The sequence below is a fragment of the Atractosteus spatula genome, chromosome 4 (assembly GCF_055471065.1).
Source record: "Atractosteus spatula isolate fAtrSpa1 chromosome 4, fAtrSpa1.hap1, whole genome shotgun sequence".
In the NCBI taxonomy this organism is placed as follows: Eukaryota; Metazoa; Chordata; class Actinopteri; order Semionotiformes; family Lepisosteidae; genus Atractosteus; species Atractosteus spatula.
Genome location: NC_142709.1, coordinates 15,282,459 through 15,308,375, shown reverse-complemented (window position 1 = coordinate 15,308,375; position 25,917 = coordinate 15,282,459). Strand labels below are relative to the sequence as shown.

Sequence of the window (25,917 nt, the reverse complement as noted above, 5' to 3'; positions counted from 1 at the left end):
TTTCTGCCCCTAGTTAGGGTGAGTAAATGGGAACTGATGGTGGTGATGTCCCTTGTGAGGAGAAATAATATCGTCACGTGAGAAAGTGGAGTTGTTGGATTAGTTAGTCAAGGCTGGAAAGAGGTTGGTAGGCAGTAGGGTGTCTACTGTGAAGGAAAAGTGAGGAAAGTGAAGTTAGCATTGCTCGCCCCCATGGCAAGTTCTCTGACCTGCTGGTTGGAAAGATTATTGCAAGAAAACACATGTGGGGTGAGACCCAGGTCAGACAGAGTGAAGGGTGCAGGCTGAGGGAACGCGAGAGGGTGCTTGAGGCCCACGAAACTGTCATCGTGAGGATTGATCGAGTCAAGGGATGTGAAGAAACATCCTGGACCCTGGGATTAAAAGCTGCCAAAAAGGTTGTGAATGGAGGAAGACCCTCAACCAATGGCCTTGTTAATGAGAGATGCTATTTGAGTCTTTGTTTTATCTAGCGTTTTCTACAGTTGCGGTTCTGGTTCACTGTGGTGCTTGTGGTGCCCCTGCAGCAGACAGGCCTTGGCACCGCAGAGCACTGTCTCATCAGAAAGATGATGCTCATTTCCAGTACATATATTAGATGCCTTTTCTGTTTTTTTGTTCAGTGTATTGTATTAGACCTGTTTTCTTTAGACTGCCGTCATTATTATTGCAGTGTGCCCCTTTTATAATGACAGAGTTGTCCCATTTTAATTAGCCCTGGAGAAGAGCATTGGTTCCTTACATTTTCTTGTCACATGCATAGGAGGCAGAGAGGTCATAAAGCTGGTCAGTCATTGGAAAACCACTGCTTTTGCAGCTTTTGATTAGTGTACTAATGTAGAATGAGAGTGTGCCTCTGTCTGGATTGTCCTTTGATGTGCTGTGAAATGATTATCCTGCAGGTTTAGTGATATCAGTACAGAATTTTGCATCACAGCCGAAGGATATCCTGAGTGTACCTATTTTTAAGAACATGGTCTTTTTGAAACCTACAAATCAGCCACAACTTGAAATATGCAATCAAAGTGCAATGCTGTGACCTTTATTCCAGTTTTGTTTTTGTTCCATTTTCCGGTTTATTTAACAGGAGATTTTGATTTACTAAAATAAATAAATGCTGAATTACTGCATTAATCAACTGTGAAAGAACTATAGCATGTTCCAAATTTAGCTTCTTATTCGTTTAGTTTTTTTTTACCAGAAAACATTGTTCAACATCATTCATTTTATAGACGTTGAAAGACTTCCTCAGCTTAATTGATTCCAGAGTATTCATGGAATTGCTCCTTATTTTTCAGTGCAAAGCAGCTGGTCCGAGGAGAACCTAATGTGTCCTACATCTGCTCGCGGTACTACAGGGCTCCAGAGTTGATCTTTGGCGCCACAGATTATACCTCAAGTATAGGTAAGATTATGCAATGCCTTGTGGACTTTTTAGTCAACTTTTTAGTTGATTTGAGATATCTGTGTTTTTGAAATAGTGTGGTCAGGAGAATATGGTTTAAAGCAGACCCAAAACCATGAAAATAACCTTCTTGTTCTTTGAGGTTGTGTACAAAATACATGTTTAGTTTGTCATTTATGCTTTTAATGTCTCACTAACAGTCCTTGTCGGTAGACAAAGTTATGTTATGCTAATATCATTTAATCAAGAAAGGATGATGAAACGTTTTTTTTAAATTCAGTGATGGACTGTCTACGGGGCCATTCTCACCTCTGTTCAAAATGTTTTTGTCAGCTGTCAACTTTCTCTTTAAACAAACTATTAGCTTATTATACATGACTGGGTCATTAGATTAGTCACATATAGACCTGTTAGAGAAAACAAGTTAATTGTCCTCCAGAAAAATTGCCATTTATTCCTTCAAATGCCATCCAATCCAAAATTTGAAAAGAACTGTAACCTCTTTATGTGGCTTGTTTCAGTTCTGCAAAATAACTGACCAATTAGAACATCCATTTTAAACAATGTACATGCACTATGCACTGACAGTGCTTGTTTCAGTTTATGCTAAAGGCTTCACGCTTGGTATGTGTTTATAGAGATTGATCCAGGCATTTGTCATAATTTCTGCCCCCAGAAATCTTCACCATTGAATAATGATTGTCTTCACATTTTATTTGGCTACTTGCAGACAAAATCATATTATGCTTATTCCCCTGCATAGGAAACATGGGAGATTAACTATCTCTAGCATTTTAGATGATGATCGGTTCAATTTAGATTTACTTCTTCCTCTTGTGTTTTTTGTATCAGACATTTTAGGGGGATTTTCAAGAAGAAACATTATTGTAACACAATACAACAACAATAATATGTAGCACTTTTCCAAACTCTTAGATGCAGTCCAGAATAATAAAATGCAATAATAGCAAACATACAAGACAAACGTAAGACAGTCAAGCATAGGTCTTAGTAAAATGGTGAGTTTTTAAGTTTAGATTTAAAAATAGTCAAAGAATCTTCCTCTCAACGGGTCAGAGCAGGGGCATGCAATATAAATGAAGCAGTGACAGAGCAAGCACGGCCACCCACAGACTGGCATTTAGCTGTAGGTACAGTGAGCAAAGGGCCAGCCTCAGCTGAACAGAGCCTATGGAAAGGAGTGCATACATGTAGAACATCGGAGATATATGATGGAGCCAATTTATTTAGAGCCTTGTAAGTCAGTAAGACAATCCTGTATTGAACACGTGAATTTGCTGGCAGCTAATGGAATAGCTTAAAGCAACAAAGGGTTTTCGCTCAGTTTCCTAATCTACACACGTCATTAATGCTTAAAAGATGTTACTGAGGTCATTGCAGAAGTCATTTTATGGACATAATATACTGGATTGTTGCAAGTGGCTGAACGTCATACTATAAGATCAGGGTCATGTGAGTCGGGAGCAAGCCATGTGGTCGACACTAATGCCCTGGATTCCATCAAAAAAATTACAAGAAGTGATCGTCTATTAGGAGGCAGTTCTTTACACAAAGGGTGGTGGGGGTCTGGAGCAAGCTACTCACCCACATTGTCGGAATGTGCTACTGACCACCATAGTCCGATATTCTTATCATTCAGAATAGAAATGAAATTTAGATATGTATAAAGGTAGAAATGGTATTCAAGGGGCACTCCGGCCTTCTTCACAGAAACTGGGACAATCAACTAGGGATGTCAGCAGCAGAAACTGAAATGATAGACATGGTTAATGACTGTTCTCTTGCCCAGACTGTCATAGTGATGAAACTCCTGTATTGATCAAGTCTTTTCAAACAATCCAGACAGAGGTGAGAGGACTGCTAGAGAACTGTGATCATAATGTGGTATGGCTTTGAAATTGTAGAGTTAATAAGTCCAGATCAAAGGTTTACACTTTCAGGAGAGGAGACGTTTTGGAGTCAGTGGAGAATGGATGTAGTCAGTTTAAAATTATTCTGCTTGAAGCACAGAACAGATTTGTCCCAAGAGTAAGTAAATCAAAGACTAGATAGCAGTGACCCAAATGATTAAGTACTAAAAATATAAAGAGACAGAAAGCACTTTCTAAAATGATACAAACGAACAAGCTCTAGTTAAATAGAGTATAATGAATACCAAGCACAAGTAAAATGAATGTCAGGGAAGCCTAGTGATAAAATAATTTTCAAGTGCTTAAATACAGTTCATTTTCAGTATTGAAATCATAAGGGAACTGTAAAGAAGAAAATGTATTGGGATTAGTAATGAGGACGTTCTAGATGTCAGAAGGGAAATGACTGATGTAAAGTAGCCAGGATCACACTAAAAGGGACAACTATCCCATCGATGCCCTGCACACTGAGTTCTGTCACAGCATTCTCCATGTGCAAAGAAAAACACCAGACAATGAGTGTAAGGACAAATTTGGCCAATACCCACTGATTACAAATGTAGGGGGGGAAAAAGAGCAATAAAATACTGGCTACATCTAAAAAGCAGTGGGAGAGAATTTCTACCGTCACAAGGTCCTGTTGAGCCCAGAGAAGAGCTCCCTCAGCCAGCTGGGCCAGAAGCTCACTGCCCTAAGTCTGACCGACATCAGCCAGCCTCAGGACCGCACTGCTAGAATACCCCATATCACAGCCAAGTCAAACAACTCTACCGCACCCACTGGGAAATAAACACAAACTGCACTGCTACTGGACCCTAAAAAGACAATCCACACTTGCCTGGTATCTGACCAGGGTAAGAGACAACAAGGAGAAACGGATCCTAATGGAGTACAGGCCCAGTGACCTTCCCAGATGGCTTCCCAGAGAGGATGGGTGAAGTGTCCACAACCTGGACATAGAAATTGGATACAGGGAGACCTGGGTGTCCAGAGAGGGCAGCCTGTGCTCCCATTATGAGCAGGAAGAAGCAGAGATGAATCTGCACTTCCTGATGCACTGCAAGAAATATGCATTGTATATTATTTCCAACTTTATATATTATAGGTAATATATATAGGTTTGCATAGGTAAAATAGGGGATCATCTGTAGGATGATAAGATGCTAAAGAAAAATCAGCATGGTTATAGAAAAGTTAAGTAAGCAAGACCTACTTTATTAGAGTCTTTGAACAAGTAACAACAGTAATGTGTACAAACAGCATACAGTGTGGTGTATTTAGATTTTAAGAAGGCTTTTCATAAAGGTCTTCATTAAAGATTAATTGTCAAATGGGATGTGATGGGATTGAGAACTGGTTAATGCAGAAAGTACAGATAAGGAGTGAATGCATTGATTGGGATGACATAATTAAGGACCAAAGGAATCTGTTCTCAGACCACTGTTCATACTAACATACTGTAGATCAGTGATCTAGATTCAAGTAAGCTGGTAAACAAGTCAAGACTGCAGGTGATACCAAAATAGGATTAGCAAACACTGTAGACGCAGAAAAGGAAACCTAACAGTATTTTAGAATTGAGAAAATATAAACATATACAGTATTTTCAGTCTTGAGATTTCCTGAGTGCATCGTGTACAGTCAGACCTTCCAGTCCATAAGACTTGCTTCTGATGTGCTCTTTCTAGTCCTGATCAGTGCAATAGTAACCTGATTGATAATAGCAGAGACAGTGGATTAACTGAGTTCCATCAGGTCACCTACTGACTCTGAAATTTCCCAAAAGTACATGTGCAGCCAGACCTTCATGCAGGAGAGCACACTATGACTCCTTTTTTTAAGGCATTCAGGAACTTCCTTCAGAGTTACTCTAGACATAATTGAGATATCAAATTGGCATCCAGCAACTGTATAAATGTGTACTTGTAATTGTATCATCATAATTAATTGTACAGATATATACCCAGTCCTGTCTGTGCTCTCTCAGCATTGTCAGAATGTTTGCTGGGGTTCTTCAAACTCAGTATTTGTGTTTCCAGCTGCAGTTGTGACTCTAAGCAGCACTGTTATTTTTCTTTTTCTTTTAAATCACTGAACAGAGTTATCGGACTGGCTCCTTAATTACAACCACCCTTTTCCAGGCTCAAATTAACTCCAATTAGCCACTGAAAAGCAAATGAGCTAGTTGGGCTTTTTTTAGTTTGTGGGTTTTTCTTCCCAGTAAATGAGGAATCTTTTAAAAATCAGTCTACAGATATGTAAATCAGATAAGCATGTTTTCAAATTTAAAACTTACATGCTTAAGGACCCATGGGAAATTCCACATTGATACTAAATTAACAGGAGTTTGTTGTGGTTAATTTCATGGCATGGTCTTTGGAAATCCCCCCTTGTCTCATTGAACCCAATCGATTTGTGGCAGGCAGTACAGAATGGAGATGGAGGTTTTTCCTTCGGCATGAATATTTCTTTTTTTCAGTTTTTATTATTTTGTTAAGTTTGTTTTGCGTTTTGGGGGATGTCTTTTGTGGAGTTTGCATAACGTGGTAAAAAATAAAAATTCCAATAACATGATAACCTTCTTGTATGGTTTTAGTTCATATCGCATAGGTTTTAATTTATCAGATATGTTCTTTTCTGACTACACGCATGTTTCAATAAAAGGTTCTTAAGCCTTGTCTGAATGTGGAAGCAAACCGATAGCCTTTTACTTCTTTATGGTGAGCATCACAGTCAGACTGGGCTGTCTTATGGATATTTTATAGCTGCCACTAGAGTTTTTGTGGTTATATAATATCTTACCATGGCTCTTCAGACATTTCTGTGACTTTCTGCATGATGAAATGGTGCTCAGTGGTAGTCATAGTGACTTATACAAGGACCTACAAACTAAGTCTTTGTGGAACTACCAGATGACTAAAATAACATAAGAGGATTAAATTAACATAATGAATTTTAACACGTTAACGGAGTATGAATAGAAGTCAACACTGAGACGTGTCATTTTTTCACGAATCAGTGTATGAACTGGAATTACAATGAATGTATCTAGCCCTGCTTTGAAAGAAACCAGGAGATGGTCTTCAACAACATGGCTGAGTGGCTTGTTCCAGACTCCCACAACCTTTTGTGTAAAGATGTGCTTCCTGCTCGGTTTGAAATGGAATTCCATGTAGTTTCCGCTTCTGTCCTCCGGTTCATGTTTCACTGTTCATTCTGGAAAAATGAGCTGGGTTGATTTGATCAATGCCCAAAGCCAAATATTTCCTCCAGTGTGCTTGGTCATACATCGGTCATCGGATATTTCTGATTATTTGTATTTTCCCCTTTAAAACTATGTAGTGCACTAATTGCCAAGCCTTGCTTTTAAAATTCCAGTTGTCTTTTATTGCTTCTTAGACTGGAAGACGTGTTCTGCAGTACTAACCCCAGGGTGTGTTTTTCCAACACAGACGTGTGGTCCGCTGGGTGTGTGCTGGCTGAGCTGTTGCTAGGACAGCCCATCTTCCCTGGCGACAGTGGAGTGGATCAGCTGGTGGAGATCATCAAGGTTGGTGTTGCCTCACTGAAGACCTGCCCCGAACTTACGGATCGTCATAAAAAGAGAACTCTTTTAGCCTTAAGCCGCAAGAAGTGGTTGTGAGTAAAATAATTTGCCGCCTCTTCGGTGCTTCTGGAAAGGCTCTTGTCTGGAAACGGCTTTTTACAGGCATCTAGCTCAGAGTTATTCCAATCATGCAAGTAACTTCATTGATACTAGTATTTAGTTATTTCGCTCACAGAAGCAGAATGGGCTGGAGGCTTTTGTTGAAAGAAGTGACGAGCCTGCAATTTAAAGAGAGGACTTTTCAAGGGAAATGCCAGAGAGCTACCTAAAGCAGGAGAGAGGAGCAATTTTTAAGGCATGGGCTGAAGGGTGAGATGAGTGCTCTGGCACAGTTAGAGTTAATGCGTTATGATTATTCAGACCAAGTCAACAAAATGACTTGGTTTCCAGGTTTATTTTCTTTTGAGCTGCTTTTTTCCATCAATATGGAAATAAAGGTGCACTACAAAGACTTGAAGTGTACAACAAAGATATGATACTGTACTAAAGCATTTGCAGACAAAAGAAACTAATCTGTGTGTAGATACATGCTTATAGAATTGGAGATAATTGTAAACTTCAGATAAAGTGGCTGTATAATGAAATTATATTGTAATTATAGACGCAAAAGTGAGCACAGCTCATACACTAAACACTTGGTTTAACAAACTTGAACATACAGAATCTGCAAAAGAGGAATCTTGTTTGTCAAAATTAGAAATACCGGGCTTTCCTTGAATAACAGATACAATAAAATGCTGCAACATTAAAACGGTAAATGGCACCTTTGTACAGCATACAGGTAACTGTTATAGGATGTAACGATATTGCGTATTACTGTGGAAAGGGAATAACATTTTGTGAGAATGTTTGTCAGAGTTCCACCTGTTGTCTGTTATTTGTACCACAGTTCAGGTAGGGAAAGTTAACTCACAAAGTGAGATGGTCCTTATTGTGGAAGTAACTGCTTGTGTCTCGTATGCTTTAGCAAATTTTATACAGTATATTTACAACACTTGAAATAAATATCTTGTATAGTGTATATACTGTATGCATTTTTTTTCTCATGTGATAGTGTTTTGTGCCTGAAAGAACAAACCATAGGATTTGGTATGTGAGCTCTTTTGCTTTACTCAGAGCTTGACATCTCATTTTCTTGCCTCCATGAAAATTATCATTGGAAAACTGTAAAATGTTGTTACAAGTATCTTATAGCACAGCTCATCCATGTTGTCCGGTTGCTCTTTCTCTTCTGTGCCCCTGGGGTCTAGCCCGTAAAGCCTCGTGGATGTTGTTAGAGAGTGTTTGTGAAGGCCGCGACGTGTGTGAGTGTCCCATCAGCCTCTTCCTGTCCCGGGCTGCTTCTGTCTCTACTGGTTGTGTACTTGGGGTCGTTGTCATGCTGGTAGATGAATCCCTGTCCAATCAGATGCTCGCATGAGGGAGTAGCATGGTGGATCAGAGTGAGCAACTACTGTATATGCCCTTGCGGACCATTGTGTGTTACAGGTCTCACAGAAGCATTAACACCAGTTTTTGCTGGTGGGAGATTCATAAGATTCACTAGATAAGTGAGGAGCTTGACACATTGGGATAGTTTTTCTTAGCAGTAGCAGTTTGTTGAGCTCTTTTCATGGTGTCACACTCTTTTCAGGGTGGACCTGGGAGAAATATGACCTGTCAGTAGAAGTAGAATTTTTATTTTCTTAATGTCAGGTATCATTTCTTTCCCAGGGAACCATTTCGTTCTCTAGAATTATAAAATCATACGTACTGTTGCTTAAACTCTTAGAGACATCATTTTTTATGTAAGATTTTTCTGTCATTATATATCTGCTTTCTCCTCTGTTCCTGGATTTTTTCCCCAATATTGTCTTTACATTTAGATGTTAATTAAACAAGCTGGTTGAAATTAAATGCCATGCACTTTACAGCAGTTAACAGCAGTTTATGTCCTAAAGCTCAAGCATGCACACAAAGGACTGATTCTGGCTCACCTCAATCTGTGTGAACTCTTCACATTCTGCATCAAAAGGGAGCACAGGCTTTCTGAACTTTCTTGACAGCTCAAACCCTCCACTACCAAGTGTGCACAAACGTGTGTTCACGTTGATCTCAAACAGAAATCGTTTCACTGTTTTAGCATCATTCTGCTGCTTGACAATTGGGGCCAGAGATTTGCACATTGTGGCTCTGTCTGAAGAGTTATAACACTTACTGCTGCACTGCAAAAAGTCTGAAAAGACGCGATGATTTAATCAGTGGACAAATCCCTACTCTCCACCCTGTCCGTGGAGATAAGCCTCACTATCTTGGACAAGCATCTTCTTTTTCAGTAAATTATTATCTTGATAAGCATGGGAAATGCTACCCTGTAATTATGGACATACTGTAGGCAGGAAGGGCTTGGAAACGTGGCATTTAAAACTTGCAGGCATTTTGGGGGACTGCTAGTGCCTGTTGGAAAACACAAATTGCATCGAGTGTAATTTTTTTTGCTTGACTTATATTCAGTACTTGGACAACTCCGTGACACCTTACTGAGTCATACATTTCAGGATTATGAGATCAAGGGTGAATTTTAAGACGATAAGTACAATTCCTCTTCTAATTCTGTATTTGGTGGCTCGAGATTGAATTTCATCTGCCAAAAGAAACAACTGTTATTATATAGCTCGACAGGAGATGTGCTCAGTTGGTGGTACACCTTCCGACTAGTTCCTGAGTGCAGTATCTCAGGCCTTTTATGTGAAAGGGTTTCTAAATGGGGATGGGCTGTTTCTGAAATGTCCTTGCCTTTGCTGTGATTGAGCAGTGAGCAAACAGCTGTGAATTGGGAATATGTCTGCAGCACTCCTTTTCCTGCAGTGCCAGAATGATGCACCAGTTCATCGGCAAGCCATTTTCTGATATTTTCTCCCATCTTCTCAACCAGATTAGATACTGGTTCTTCTAATTCATCTACAAATAAGCATATGATGCATGCCAAGGGTACAGTGGTCCATCAGAACCATTAGGTTAAGCTTTTCTTCTTTCAGGGTACCATCACAGGAGACGGCGAACTAAAATCTTAGTGCCCTTACGACTGATCTAGGCTGGCAGCCTCTGTGTCTGAAGCAGAGACTTTTAATCTCTTTGCAGGAGCTCTGCAGCGTAGCCCGGGAGAAATCCATTTCAGTGGAATTGTCCGTGCAGACCCTTCGTTTATGTTTTTTTTACATAAGCATTAATTACTGTTAAGTGAGAGAACTGCAAGATGTGATGTCATGTGCCATTGCTGACTGCTGACAGGGCCTCTGTGTGTGTGCTGCGCAGGTTCTAGGGACACCAACAAGGGAGCAGATCCGAGAGATGAATCCCAATTACACCGAGTTCAAATTCCCCCAGATTAAGGCGCACCCCTGGACTAAGGTGAGTCAACAGGTACTGGATCACAAATTTTCTACTTTCAGCAAGCTGTTTTTTCACTTTGTGCCTTAACATAATCTGCTTGGCTTTGCACTCGCTGCTTGTCTTTTGTGTTTTGGACATTTTTGTATTCTGTGATAGAAACATTGTGACCATTGAAGTACCCATTAAACAAAGCTTGTCAGAAGCTAGTGTCTGTATTGCATTGCACACATGTTAGTTCTCATCACTTATCATCATTATCAGTCTTCATATGTACAGGAGTAGGCTTGGGGTCCGCATCTTTCGAAAACCGCTGGTCTTCTTTTAAGTCTTTTACTTTTGTAGGAGCACGTTCGATGCGCAGACAAAATGTTCTGGGCTAGTGGAGCAGATCTGCCTTATTTGAAAAGAAAACTGTTGTGCTTCCAAAACATACACCAGCGGCATTACCTCATGCCCTGTCCTAGTCAGTAAGGTTCTGTAAGGACAACCAGGGTGCTGCCGTAAGAGGTGTTTGTGGACCAGAGTGTTCAAACTAACTCTCCATTGTGCTGACCAGGGACACTGCGCTGCAATCCAGTGGATGAGACTTTAAACTGAAGTCCCTACTGCTTGGCTATTAAAGATCTGAAAACACTGTAAGAGTAGAATTGTAAACCCTGACGTCCTGAATAAATTTCAGTCTGATCTGCTCTTTAGTAAGGTTGCTGGTGCAGAATAATTTTTGAGCATCACCCAGGTGGGATCTGCACCTCAGTGGAGGAAGAAATGGGTCCCCATCTAAGTGTAAAGTGCTTTGGGATGACAAGTGCTGTACAAATGTAAGGAATAACTAATCATTAGCAGAATGATGGAGTAGTACTATTCCAGAGGTTTCCAACTGGTGTGCCATCAGGCTTGAATAGCTGTCTGGAAAGTCACAGCCAAAGAAATAAGAAAGAAAGTTGGTACGACTGATACAGTGACCCACATTTTTTAATAAAAAGTCCCAAGTCCTACACACCTGCCTAATCCTCTCACCACCAGAAATCATGCGTAATCATTTATGTTTTTGACCAAGTGGTCACTGGCAGTGACAGGCCTTGTGCGTTGCCAAGCAACAGAATGCCAGAGGGCTCAGCCTGTAGCGGCTTCGGAGGTGAATCTGAATGAAACGTGCCAGTCCAGTTTACAAACCCCGACAAATACTCTGTTTTCCAGAACTGATATTTGGTTTGATAAAAATTAAGTGATTACTCTTTCACACCTGGAAAGTTGACGTCTTGTTCCCTAACAGATCAACATTCGAAAGAACTAGGTTGCGCACTGATTTTTAAAAGGCTGACTCAGATAAATAACTTGAATTCAGACTTATTCATAATTGATTAGTTCATTCTTGCCCATATTATATAAAGCTCTGAATGCGCTGCAGTCAGGCTCCAAACTTTTTAGAGACTGTGTGCTTTTTATTTTTTGAAAGTGTTCCTGTAATTTTGAGGCTTGGAGATTTTTTTTACAGTCGATCATTGTGTGAATTCATCTGGAGTTTTGCTTGAAATGAAAGAAAAATCTGATCCTGGCAACAAACAAGAGCCAAGATATATGCTTAAGCCAAGAAAGTTGTTTTGTAAGGTTTTTGGTTGTGTTTAATTGATAAAAAACGGTTTTTGTTTTCATTTTATTCTTGTATGTATGCATTAAGTTGTACATATTTACATTTGTCATTACATTAAGTTGTAAGAATCGCCTTTTGGTCTTCTTAATTTACATACCTAGAGTTCAGAACAGATTTAAGTTTTGATTTAAACAGTAGAGATACAATCATAGGCATGCACATACCTTTGTTAAATAGTTGTAGTTCTTGGTGTGTGTGTGGAGGGGGCGGGGGCTTTGTGTGTCAAACACCACTTTCATAGTGGCAAGTGTTCCTTAGGCTGAAAGGGCTGGGTAGCACTAGTTTCTGGCTCATTCATGCATAGTACTGCAGAATGTTGTCCAATTAAGGAAGGTCCAGATGCCCTCTTGTGTTTGAATTGGAGTACTGCAGTGAAGTTGACAGTTTTAGTCTTTAAAGGGGAACTGCAATGGTATTTTTATATTTCAGGGTTAGAAAGAATCGGCATTTATGAGTGCATTTCACAGTGAAACCAAAATGTACACGGTAACATGTGAAACCTAATTTACATCACTGAATAGATGGGATTTCCAGGTATGTTCAGCACCATATACTGGGATTCAGGAGGCAACAAAGCTCATGAGCTTGTGAGGTGTAGCAACCCTATTACATTGTCAACAAGCAGGCTTGTGAATACACCTCTTAATCCAGTACAAATATTGTTTTCAACTCCGAGACGGTTTTGCCAATAAATTCTACTTATTAACGCTACATGCAAATTACTTCGAAACATTTCTACAGTGAAATGTCTTCTTGCACAACCTGCACATATTCACTCATACATCGCATTACGTTAGTCATTACAAACTCTTACTCTCGCTCGTCACAAGATCAATAGCTTACAACAACATGGCAAACATACAGTACTTTCACAAAGTTCGCGATTTTGTCCTCTTAAATGTACCATTCATTAATATCTCAATATGAGAGATTGGGACTACAGTTCCGCTTTAAGTATCATCTGTAAGTTTGGTATGTAAGCATTAAATTGTCAAATGTTCAAGAGTGAAAACCTAGTAATATAGTAAAGTAACTAAAAGTAAAGAAAAATAAGTCAGGAATATAAGTAAAATACATTGATGGGGTTTCCTTTTTTATTTGTACAAGAGTTTACACATTTTTGTGTAATAGTTTGTGAATTGTGCTAAAAGTTTTCATGTTTTGTTTCTTCTTCAGGCTGGAGCAAGGCGTGTACGTTTTTTTTGCATCGCGCATACGTTTCCTTGCATCGTTAAGGATGTGCAACTCTTGAATTCATCTGTAACTTGTGTAATTCAGGGAATGTGTCCTGTTCCTCACCACCACGTACAGGTAGTGGACAGAAAAAATGGAAACACCTTGGTAAATGAGAAACACCCAGTATATACAAAGCAAAGGCTTCCACACAGGTGTGCCCATTTCATTAAGCAAACCTGCCAGCATGCTTAAGGTCATGTAGAAAAATACTCAACAGGTTTGGTTTTCTGTAATTGTGGTTAACATAACTGAAAGAGGAGACCTCAGTAACATTTTGAAATACATTTTTGGCTGGGGCTGCAGTGACCGACCGAGTTTAACTTGCCAGTGTGTCATGAGCACTGATGTCAACAGGGAACTCAGATCGAAAGACATCATCAGCAAAACCCAACAGTGCAAAGAAGCGCTTCCTCCTGGATGGCGATATCTGTGCATTGAAAGTTAGCTACAGCCAGAGCAGCCAGTTTCGTCAAAGACTTGTACCACAAACTTCACAGAGCACGAGACCATAGGCTGATTGCTGGGAACAAACTGTTCATCACACCTGGCAGTGCGCATCTGCTAGTCCAGTGGTGCAAAGAGCACGGGCAGTGAACCAAGCAGTGAAGACGTGTAACACGGTCAGATGAATCGCCCTTCACCATGTTCTTTCCTAACAGATGAGTTCATGTGCGGCACCGACCAAAAGTCCTCTACAGCCCTCAGTGCTTGATTCCAACAGGGTTCTTGTGCTTTTGTAATGATGTACTGTACAGTGTATTTTCCATACATGGTCTGTGTATAGTTAATCCCTTTGGAAGTCAAGGCCACAGCTAATGGCCACCTATTAGTACAGAGTGATAATCTTCACCCTGTTTTGCAGCAATTGTTTCTTATCAGGAGGATGACAATACCTCATCGCATCCACAGAGCACGTGTGATCACTTAGTGGCCAGATTAACACGAAACTGGTGACTTTCTCATTAACCTGATTTGGACCAAATAGAGGACTAATGGGATATTCTGCAACAGTGCCCAAGACTGCATTTTCTACCTCCATTAACCTGGAGTTATTCCACATTCTGGTAGACTCTATACCAGAGCTCATACAGGCCGTACTGACTACTTGTGTTGTCCCAGTTCCCTGTTTGGAATCTTTACACTGGAATTTCAGTTTTTGTGCGCTAAATCTGTATGAGAGCACCTTCCTGAGTGCACCAAATTAAATTGCTTTTAGTTTGCTGCTGTGGCCATAGCAAATGTACGTGTTTATATCCACTTCCTTTCAACTAGCTGGGCAGTACTACCTTCCGTCCTTTTCTAGTTAATGACATGTTTATCCTTCAAGTGCTGCAAAAGTGAGAGGAATGGGTTATACAGAAAAAGCATGCAGTCGCTATAAATATTCTGTAATGTGCATTTTTATAAATAGATTGGGTTGTCAGCCTTTTTAATATTTACTGGTGGAAAGACTGAGGTTACATGACTACTTGTTTCCTGGAATAAACTGCATGTGGCGTTTTCACAAAGTCCATGAACAGGACAAGGGAGGAGTAGAAAGTTGTTCAGGTTATAGATGTGTCTTCAGTCAGAGAACGTATTTGGCTGGATTTTACTATGAGGACGGGTTTAATTTGCGAAGGGACCTCCATTACCAGCCACAAGCAGGCAGTCTTCTTTACACCAAGACCTTGCACTGAAAGATACAGGAGTCTAGTGTTGGAAAGGACGGTGCTTATTGTGCACCTGAATCTCCTGGATCGTAGCATAATCCCTAGAAAACAGCAGTTCCCCAGAACAGGCTTTCTGTTTGGAGAGGGTGAAGATGCATTCCGATAATACTTGTTCACAAATAAGCAACGAGGAGTGTGTAGTCATCCCATCACAGATCTTAATTTGTGTGTTCATTTCAGAGCTCCTACAGGCACAGCTTCTATATCCAGACTGACTTGTAATGCTGTCAGAGACTTTTTTTCTCTGTCTATTTGATATTACTTAACATCAGATTGGCGGAAACAGGCTGTTTCACATGAGACACAAGCGTTTTCAGTGGCCTGCAGCCCTAGGTGAACAGAGCTTTCTGCATGTTTGTTGTGATTTTAAAGCGACACGCTTTTTAAAATGCAGTAAGAATTCTTTGCGTTTTTGCCAGTAAAGCAAAACACATTCATTCCTTCCAAAGGATGGGATGATTTTTTTTTTATCATCAACCATAACTAGGTAAAATTTCAGAGCTGTGAAATTGTACACTGGACACATCACGTCCCTGTCATGTTGTAAAGAATAGCTGTCGTACTCGCTCGATGACAGGGAAGTCAGCCATACGTGTGTATGTCAGTAATCTGCAGGGAGTGAAGTGCCAGTTTATTAAAGGGCTCTAGGTTAACTGATCAGCATCACAAATTAGCCCCTGTGGGGGGTATTTGTTAAGTAGTTTCTTTTGTGTGTTAGACTTCAAACGTAGGTAAGAAGTATCACATGGACTGGTAGCTTTTAAACACCCTGCAGTCATGATCATATATCACAGGAAGGGCATGACAATTGCATGGCGGATGTGGCATTTCTGATTTTGCAGTATATGCTGCCTGATTGTAGTGAATTCATGTCTGTTCTCCATGTTGGTCATTCCTCGTCTTTCCATATGACTGTCCATTCTAGCCGGTGGTGTACATAACCTATCAATGACCAATGTCAGCTTTCTGCGGCTCGATTGCAGGTCTTCCGGCCCCGCACCCCTCCGGAGGCCATCGCTCTGTGCAGCCGGCTGCTGGAGTACACGCCCACCGCCCGCCTCACGCCGCTCGAGGCCTGCGCGCACTCCTTCTTCGACGAGCTACGGGACCCCAACATCAAGCTGCCCAACGGGCGAGAGAAGCCCTCTCTCTTCAACTTCACCACTCAAGGTACAGGCCGCCCGCCCCTCGGCATCTTTTCAGCTTTCGTTTGGGAAAGGAAACGGGGAGGGTGGAGCCTCAGGAGGAATGTGCAGCCTGCCTTAGTCTTCGTGTTTTGTCTCTAGGTCAGCTGGTTTCGACTTTTGCATTTGAATACGTTGAGCTGTGTAACCCCATATTAAAAAGTCCTGATTTGTGAGGAAAAGTTCAAAAGAATAACAATGTGCTGTGTGGTTGTAAACAACATTCAAGACTCGCTAGCTGTCTTCAAAGGATGGAGTTCAGCCCCTGTGCAAAACCTAATGTTTTTCTTTGATATGAATTCTGCTTAGAGACTTCAAAGAATCCAGTACTCATGTAACTGTCATTAGTGGCTGCAGTTCTACACAGAACGGCAGCAATTTTCCCATTTCAAAAGAAAAAGGCCGACACTTCCCATAAATCCAAACAACATGGGCTGTGAGGTGCAGGCAGACTCCTCCCCATGCTCACCTTTGAACCAATCATCTTTTTTACACCTCACAGGCAGCCCCGCTCCATACCAGCTATTAAGTGCTGATTGGAGGAATGGACAGGCTCATAGACAGCACCACATGCATGATTGCACCCAGGAGGCCACCAGGGGTCTCTGTGTTTCTGAGAACAGAGAGAGCCCAGCCCAACTAATCCCACCATACTCTCCACAGTGCTCAGACATTGGATTAGGGAATTATGGTCACGTTCAACAAATGGCATGATTCAAATTTGACGCCATGATGGTAGAACTCAGGCTGAGCTCCTTGGGAGGCCCATCTCACAACATTTGTACTAATTTATTACTACACAATTCATACCATTTGGGAATACGGGACATAGCGCACACATCAAGTTTGTACGTACACATCTTCAGCACCAAATGTACTGACCAAATTAGTTTTCTAATTTGAGGACGTGGTTCTGTTGCATTTCTAATGTTTGATGCTAACCTCACTTTAGCTTCTGACTTTTCTGAGATGACCCCAACATACACACACTTTCCTGTTCATTACAGTGTTATAATTTATACTTCAGTATAAAAGCATTGGCTTTTGTAAATGCTATTCCAGGTGTTCCACTTGATGTACAGATCCAAAATCACTTGATGTACTGATACATCTTGTAAATATATTTGGAGTTCAGAAATTGGTATGTTCTTTATTTTAAGTGCAGGTCAGTCAACCTCAGGATTAACCATAGCAAGCCAAATTGGTTGTCCTTCAGTGGAAGAGTCAACAGTAGCATTGCAGGTTGAAGAGAGGGAATGTCTCTTAGATGGAACAAGATGATGAACATTATGAAATTGAAGAGTGATAAAATGGGCCTGTTACTCACATACAAATTACACATTGAACAGAGAATACTACGAGAGGACGGATTACAAGTATTCTGAGTCCTTAATGATAATTACAGTATCTTGTTGCTCTTCCAGTAAAGAGCAAGTAAATACATTCTGGGACTTAAGGGAATATCCTACACTGATATACTGAAGGAACCTTTTTTGTCTCAAACAATGGGACCTTATACCAGTATTCACCCAGTGGGTGTCTACTGAATGAACAAGGAGGTATGAACCAGAGGACACAAATGGAAACTCAGGGGAATGTGAAACTGAAGAGAGGAGGCACTTCCTTACACAAAGGGACAAGGTTGTAAGAACTATCCAGCCATGTTGAATTTGATACCCTGTCTTATTTTTAGACACTGTTGGGTGACATTCTCAGATTAATTAACTACGAGCCACCATACAGGTTTCATGAGCTGAATGGCCTCCTCTCATCAGCAGTCTTTCTTACATCCTGTAAGTAATGCTGTGTGTGGTCACTAAGGTCACTGTCTCCAAATAAGAAAAGGTAAAGAAACTCCAATTCAAGTACAGTTTAATACTCTTAACCGAGTCGTTTATGCGGGTTTGTTATCCTGTGTCTCTCAAACCAAATCTCACTGTTCTGTGAAGCCAGATGTCATTGAACACGCACAAATATAATTAAATAAACAATGAACACATGTATTTTGTAAAACAAATGATCAAGATGTTATTCAAGTCATCTTTCATGGATCCATGAAGACAGATTTCATTGTCCCTGTGGAAGCACCAGAGGTGGCAGTGTTTCCGGGATGTTCTCTGGAGAACTGGAGCTAGAAGCTACAGATTTCAAGGAGTCAGATGTTTGGGTTGTAAAATTTCACAAAACTAGAATTCAGGTGGCTTGCTTATTGTCACCGCGAAAAATGGATGGATTTCAAGAAATGACAGGAAAGAGATAACCTTTGAAAGCCAGTGCTGTTTCCTTACAGCTCATCAGTTTTGCCCTGTAACGAAGTTTGGTTCCAGCTACATTAATGAACAACCAGTCACACACAAGACCGTCTCCACTCAGGACTGGTTTTGGCTGCTTGCCAAGCGATGAACCAGCAGAAGTGGTATTACTGTGAAAGTTTGTAGTGTGTAAATGAGTGTTTGTATCCCTGTCTTTCAGAGCTGTCCAGTAATCCCTCGCTAGCTTCAATCCTGATCCCAACCCATGCCCGGAACCAGGCTGGAGCCTCCACTCCCACAAACGCCTCTGCAGCCTCAGGTGAGTGGCTCTCACCAGCTGACCCAGGCCCACCTGGGCACTTCCCTGCTGGCGTCACTGTTCACTTCGCTTTTATTGCCAAGCATGGGAGAAAGCACACCAGGCAAGTTATACGTACTTGTCTGTAGCTTTCCTAAATTCAATACCTTCTTTAGCGGATTAAATTCAGGATGCCTGCAATGTGATTTGGCCTGCTGAAACAGCTGTGTCATGAGAAGTGCTGTAAACTGCAATGAAATTCAAAACGTCCCCATAAACAGATAGCCCACACCACAGAGAGGCACTATCACTGTCCCACCGGGGGGCACAAGGTGTAGCCTAGCATTACAAATTTGGTGGCGTTGATTTCTCTGGAGTATACGATCACTGTGCCTGAACGCATCATCCCTATGGTACACTAAATTCTTAAGATTTAGGAGCCATCAGAGTTCAGTGCATTTTCTGGTACACTTGTTTTACGTGGAATTTAAATTAAATCCTTAAAAGCTTTCGCCTAAGCTTTCATAGGTTATTCACTATAGGTAAAGTTGCACTGGGATCAATCTATCAGGGGAAACAAATTGCATGAAATCCATGCAGCGTTTATGAAGTTGCTTCTTGACCATTTGAATTAGTTTTTTCTGTTACTAGGGCATAGTTTCACAAAATTTCTCAATCTTTTTGAATCATTTACAGCTGAAGAGCTTTGTAAACGGTAAAACTGGTCCACCTAAGATAATGATGAGCTCAATTAGGTCATTAAGAGCTGAGCTGGAGCAGACACCTACAGACACAGCTGCCCTCCAGGACTGGAGTTGTTCACCACTGAATTAGGGTGACTGTAACTATTACTAACAGAGGTGTCAGCTCTAGACCTGGAGCTGGAATACTGTGGGTTGAAATCTCAGGCAGGAGGCTGCTGTTGTACTCAAACTGCTCCACTCAGCTGGCTCAACCTAAGTGAGTTTTCATTCTCAACTGATTGATCCAGGTAAAGGTTTCTTGGGATTTTTCAATCCTGTTTAAGCAGATGTAACTGCAGTCTACCCGCCATGTTGTCGAACGGGTGGCCCATGCAACAGCCAACTTTGTTTATATTCTTAAATATTAAATCTTGTGTTTTTCTCCCCCTCTTTGTTCTCCAGACGCCAACACTGGAGACCGTGTCCAGACCCCCAACGCAGCCTCCGCCTCTGCGTCCAATTCCACCTGAGAGGACGGGTCCCCGGACAGTGCCCTCGCGTCACACTTGGAAGGCCCTCAGCCGCGCCGCTCTGAAATCGAGTTCAATTGGAGGAAACACAAAAAATCAGACGGAGAGAATCCCCGATCGTTAGCGTTTATTTCTCCGTTTGTAAAATAGCGTATAAGTACGTCCGTTTTTGTTTTTTTGTTTTGGGTTTCGTGCTCACCGAGGGGATGTTCCAGATAACACCGAGCAATATAGATATCCACGTCGTTATTCCCTTGACAATCTTATCGAGGTCTGTTGTAGCTAACCACCCAGCACACCCTTCAAACAAGTCCCAGCGCCCCTGGCCCCCACCTGTCCCACGCCCACGCTCGTTTTCCTCCTCTCGCGCCCCTGAGGTTTGGAGCCTGGCAGAAGCCTGCGTCCTGGGACCTGTCCCCCTGCTTGTGTCCGGGATCTGACTTAGTGCATGGCTTGAATTTGGTTGGGAGCACAGAATGATTCACAGTGTTACATTAGAAAGTATCTCGTCTGCTTTTCCTTTGGCACACAAAGAAAAAAAACCGCCCTTATTTTATACATATGTATAGATATCAACTTTTTTTCTTAAAAGCTTATCCAGACCCAGGATAGCAAGCATTGCAGTCCTTGTTTCTCGGAAGTGTTTTTATGGTTAGCGAGCAGATGTTTTTGTTAAGGTGGGGGGTGGGAGGGTGGGGCAGGGGGCTTTCTGGTGAGTCTAAAAATGACTCCCGTCTCTTTGTGCATCTGTGTGCTTGTATTATATATACATACACAGTTTATATATACTTTACATTATGTAAAATACATATATAAATATATATCGGAGGGGCTGCCACAGCCCTTGAATTAAACCGTTCAGAAAACACAGAAGGTCAGATGTTAAGTGTGCGGCAGCAATATTTGCTGCTGTTGGAAACTGTTCAGCTGGACACCTGGAGTTTAAATGTGAAAGCCAGGTTTCCAGCACGGTTTTATTTTTGTTATTGACATTTTTGACTTCATATAATTGTATAAACCTTTTGTTTCAGCCCTCGTTGCATCTTTCCTTATTTATTGCTGCATGTGTTAAACTTGCACGTGTCTATCATGAATGGCAAACGTAAAGACAAGTATGTGGACAACACCACTCTAACCATACAGCCTAATTCTACTAGGAATAGGCGGTCCAGTTTTATTTAATGACACTTGAATTTTTTACAGTGAACGTTGAGTGTAATAAGGATGGATGCTTTAATTTTAAGATTTCACGAGCTGATTTAGTGTGATTAAAATCTGATCATTAAACATTGAAATATGCTTTCATCAATATCGGCGTGTAAGAGTTTTGTTAGGGTTTAGTTTCAGTAGTGTTTAAAAGTACAGGAAAAAATCATTATCTGAAATGGAGGAGACCTCGTTGGGAGCATTTCTGTACAGTACTGACATGTCCTGGGTTTAAACAGAAGGCAAAACGACCTGTTTTGCACAGACTGCTTTCTCCAGAACAGGAGGTCCCGGCAACTGTAAGAGCTTTTCCACGTGGTAAAGGTGTCAAAAGTTTGAGGCTGGCTCAGAACCAGTCCAAGCTGTAGCAAAAATGTGAAACTGACCATTTTGCAGTCTGTGAATGTGCTTCCTCCTGTAGAGTAGAGGATCTCTCTCTTTCTTGTATCTATGCGAGCCCAGTGGCGCGCCGATAAGCACAGGTGACCGGGCGAAATATACCTTGTCTTTGATCATGCTGTGAAAAGAGTGATGACTTATAACTCTGGTGTAAGAAAATCCAAACAGGATGTCCCTCCTCTCGGGCTGATGGGAAGGAGTTGGTAGCCCATGTATCTTCTTTTCCCATGTAAGAGTAATGATTCGAGGTCATTAAGCATTCTTCCGAGCAGTCAAAGGCACCAACTGAGGGACAGGTGACTCTAGTGTTTGAAAGAGGGTGAAAGGACAACACAAACCTGCAGGAAACGTGTCATGAAGAAGATGCTGTCGATCTGTAGGCTTCGGTTTCATTTGACCACTACTGAAGGATTTTGTGCTTCGTGTATTTTTTTTTAATTGTTCTGATTTTTACTGTTATTACCTTCGCCCTTCCACTTTCCGTGCCACGACCCTTCTGCACCGCGCTGGAATACGTCTTATTTCACCCAGTTAGAAAGAAAACCATTTTATGTATATATCGTTGCTCCTCACCAAATTCTGGCTTGTACTTATTTTTGTTTTTGTTGTTGTTGTGTGTATGGTATGTAAATATGTGGACCCAAGAACTGTTATGAGCAAAAACAAACAAGAAGAAGAAGAAAAAAAAAATTCAGGGCAAATAATTCTGTTTATTCAAAATGTAGATGAGCTTTTTCAAGCCATATAGTTCAATCTTACTGTACAGTAGGTGCCAGCTATATTATTGTAACAATAACTAGTAATGTATAGTGTATCTATAGTTTGGAGTGCCTTTGCTTCCATTCTTTTGAGATTTTCTTTCTCCTCCTCCTCCCTGCTGAGTGCTGCTGAAATCCCATCCTGATCCTCTGACGTCCGATACGGCCAGTTCCGTGGTGCGGTTTCTCTGCTTGGTACAGCTCTTCACCAAAGTTCATTTTTTCCAGTTCGAAGTCGGAGCATCTAGTGTTTTTGGCGCGGTATTGTTTTCCGTTCTCCATATACCAGTGATCCTTGGCGAATAGAGTTTGTTTTCACATTGAAGTTTAGGCTTCAGTGTTTTTATGTCTATTTTAAGTGTGTGATGTTTTAAAATCCTGTTGCAGATTTGCTGTACTTTTAATAAGCAATTTTAGACGTGTCCTTAATTGGTTTACCCTGAGGAGTGGTGCCAGAGTGTACAGTGTACACTCTTTACATACAGCCCTTGCATTGTCTGTGAAGGACAAAGAAAAGAAACAATATTGATCTTTCAGCAGGTGGGTCAAGGCAGGTCTATGTACAGTGTTAACTTAGGTTTCTAGTTGTTCAAAGGTTGGCTGTTGGCTCTCAGACCTTTTCCTTGTCACACTACCAAAATGAATTGATAATGTCACTGTAACAGAGGGAGGCAATAATGATCAGTTTTGATCTCTCCATGAAACCTTCTTTGATTGGCAGTCAGCAGCACTCAATGGGTTAATTACCATGTAGCTCCCCTCTTGTGATTTTATATATACATATATGTGTGTATTTATGCATATATGTCTATATATATATTCAATGCTTGCTTGTAATATTTGCATTCATAGATGTGTTGCTATTGGATCACCTGGCCTGTAAAACAAGTGTGACCACTTCTTGTGTCTAAAGTAAAATTAAATAAAAAGGACTGTGGGTTATATACAGAATATCGCATACACTTGTGGAAAAAAAAGCTGTCTTGATTTAAAAAGAAAATGAAAAAAAAAACAACCTGTATAACATTATTACTACTTGAATGCCTCTGTTTGTGACTGAACATTTTTATTTCATTTTAAATATAAACTTTTTTTCCTGTGAAAGTATGCTAAATGTTCCCCCCCACCCTCTCCCTTCCTGTAAATAAGTCCGTTTTGTTCTTCAGTGTGACTTGGTTCAAAATAGTTAACTGGTACTGTAATTTGCATTAAATAAAGAGTAGGTTAGCCTGGAAATGAAGAAGGTGTGCTGTGTCTCGCTGTTTTTTATTAAGCAAGTGTTATCTGTGCTTACTTATTGGCAGCGTTGCAATGCCTGTTCTGTTGAAGAGCAAAAGCACATGAACCTCAGAAATCCCTGGACATTTCACCCGGAGATCTGGTTTTGCACATAGAGAATCTGCTGTCAAAGCAGTGATCGGCTTTTTTATTTTATATTCTTTGCGTTTTACAGTTACGTTTTTGTTTGGTTTACTTTTCAAAAGAGGTCATTGTTAAGATAAAATCACTTTATTGGCCATATACAATTTCTGTTTTAGGAATTTGTTATTTCGCATACCCCAACTTGCTCTCCATGTGACACAGACGGGGAGAGAGAAGCTTGGGGTCGGAGCGCAGGGTCAGCTATTTATACAGAGCCCCTGGGGCAGTTGGTGTTAAGGGCCTTGCTCAGGGGCCCAACAGAGTAGGATGGGATGCGAACTGGCAACCTTCCAGCCACAGGTGCAGATCCTTATGGTCTAAAGAGGGGGGACCCCCTGCGATTGACTGGAAAGCTCAGACTTATGGCTTCAAACAGAGCCAAAAAATAAAAAATAAAAGTCTGACGCATTCTTGATCCGCACGTGTTTTACACAATAGCACTCCTTCCCGGCTCCTCATTGCTAGTTCTGCCGAGCAGTGTGTGTGTGAGGAAGATCTCGTTAGGTTAAAATCATCACCTTTTGCAAACCGCCTTGCAACCTCATGGTGAGTACGTTTTTGTTTTCCCTAAGAAGTTCAGTTCACGTTTCTCTAAAGCTGTTCTGGGATGATGGACAGATCAGTGAACCTTTGTTACGTGTACACACCCATACACGGGTTCCTGCTTTATAAATTAAAAAAAGGATCTGCAGTTGTCAAGGACAGCGTCTTGGAACAGAGTTGCTGAAAAATACAGTATACCACAAACATTTTAAAGAAATTCCGGCTGTTGCTCTGTTGTGTCTATGCCAGCACCAAAATTAAAAGGTTTTTGTTGAGCATTTTCATGTTGTATATACTGTTTAAATACAGCATAAAGTTCCCAGGTCCATCACATGTGAATCTTGGAACAGCCACCAGAGGGAGCTGTCCAATAAGATTTCACTCTTATTGGAGGGAGTTATTCTGTAAAGGTCTCTTTATGGTATTAATCTGCACTGTTGGGCCTTGGTACTTAATTAGTTTGATGGTTTTACCCTCTATGATGTTGCAGAAATGTCTTTTATAATCCTTTTATCTTCTTTTGTGTCTCATGATCCCAGCTGTTATTTGCCCAGTGTCTTAATTTGGATGCTTGAGCAGGGACAAGGCAGATTTGCTGATTTGGCAGGCTGGGTGTTGTGCTTGATAGTAGTGTGTAGAAGATCTTACAATGAACACCTCTCCAGGGTCCTGTTGTCTTCTACCAACTGCACTTCAAGAAATGAGATGTTCACAAAAGAAAACTCTGAAGCTGTTGATCATGTTCCTCGTCAAAGATTAGTTCTCAGGTTGCAGGCAGTCGCCATTCAAGCTAATGGCAAGTTCTCTTAACAAGGTTCAAATACAGGGCAGGAATCTTACTCCTTAAGGTTGATCTGAACAAGGAGCTCTCGCCTCTAGTGTCTCCTTTTTCTTTCTTTTGTGTTCTCCTCTCTTCCCATCTCTACCCGTCTTTTTATCCTGTATTCCTGGACTGTTGACGTCTCTTAATGATTTACCTAGAACTTCATTAAGTAAGGTACACCTTACCATTTCTTTAATCAATGGGTCTCATACCAGCTACAACTCGGCAAACATTTCCTCTCTAGCTTTGATGCTCCCTAGAACTGCAAATGTTGGCACTAATGAGGTATTTGATCATTGTCTCTAGATCCTGTGACACTTCAGATAGCTAATATACAGTCCGTGTACGACAATCTACATATCTGCCCCAGGTTTTTTAGTGTACAAAATGTACGCACAATTTCTTTTAGAGTATTAGGTAAAGTATACTAATATAGACATAAATATTGGAAGGGTCAAATACTTGAAACAATATGCATATATTGTTCCAATCAGTGCAAACCCCCAGGGAATGGGGTTGAACATTAAAGATGTTACGAGCCAAAGAGCTAGGGTCCAGGAGTCACCTAGGATGCAGACAGGTGGACGTGCAGTGGAGACTGGTGCAGGATGGGAAAGAGCCACCAGAGTCCGGAGCTGTGGTTCGTCCAGAACTTAGGCATCGCAGGACAGAGGGGGACCAATGTCTGAGGCCGGGCAGCACGCTAGAAATTCTGAGGAGCACACTTGTAGGCAAAAACCGTATGAGTTGGACGTGAGACCAGTAGGATATTTTCTTTTTTCGTTCTGGCTTGTTTTTGCTTGCGGTTTGGAGCACCATCCACACATAGAATGAATGTGACACAAAATGGGAGACAAATGAAGGAGACAATTGAAAAACAGGTAGCATATTTGTCTCTTTTGTTC

The 25,917-nt window shown here is 41.1% G+C and overlaps 1 protein-coding gene across 4 annotated transcripts in view; it reads left to right on the top strand.

Annotated features, from left to right (window-relative positions):
- The window catches only part of gsk3ba (glycogen synthase kinase 3 beta, genome duplicate a), a 103,351-nt gene extending 79,887 nt beyond the window's left edge, over positions 1-23,464 (top strand). Inside the window, exons 6-11 of one of the 4 annotated variants that reach the window (XM_088912704.1) lie at positions 1,299-1,405; positions 6,789-6,886; positions 10,238-10,333; positions 15,898-16,084; positions 18,571-18,669; positions 19,794-23,464. In XM_088912704.1, coding sequence (XP_088768830.1) covers positions 1,299-1,405; positions 6,789-6,886; positions 10,238-10,333; positions 15,898-16,084; positions 18,571-18,669; positions 19,794-19,861 — 655 coding nt within the window. In that variant the 3' untranslated portion in view covers positions 19,862-23,464. Of the gene's footprint in view, positions 1-1,298; positions 1,406-6,788; positions 6,887-10,237; positions 10,346-15,876; positions 16,085-18,570; positions 18,670-19,793 lie in introns of all 4 variants that reach the window. The other 3 variants (XM_088912702.1, XM_088912703.1, XM_088912701.1) reach the window with 3 other exon arrangements.
- The last annotated feature ends 2,453 nt before the right edge of the window (positions 23,465-25,917 follow it).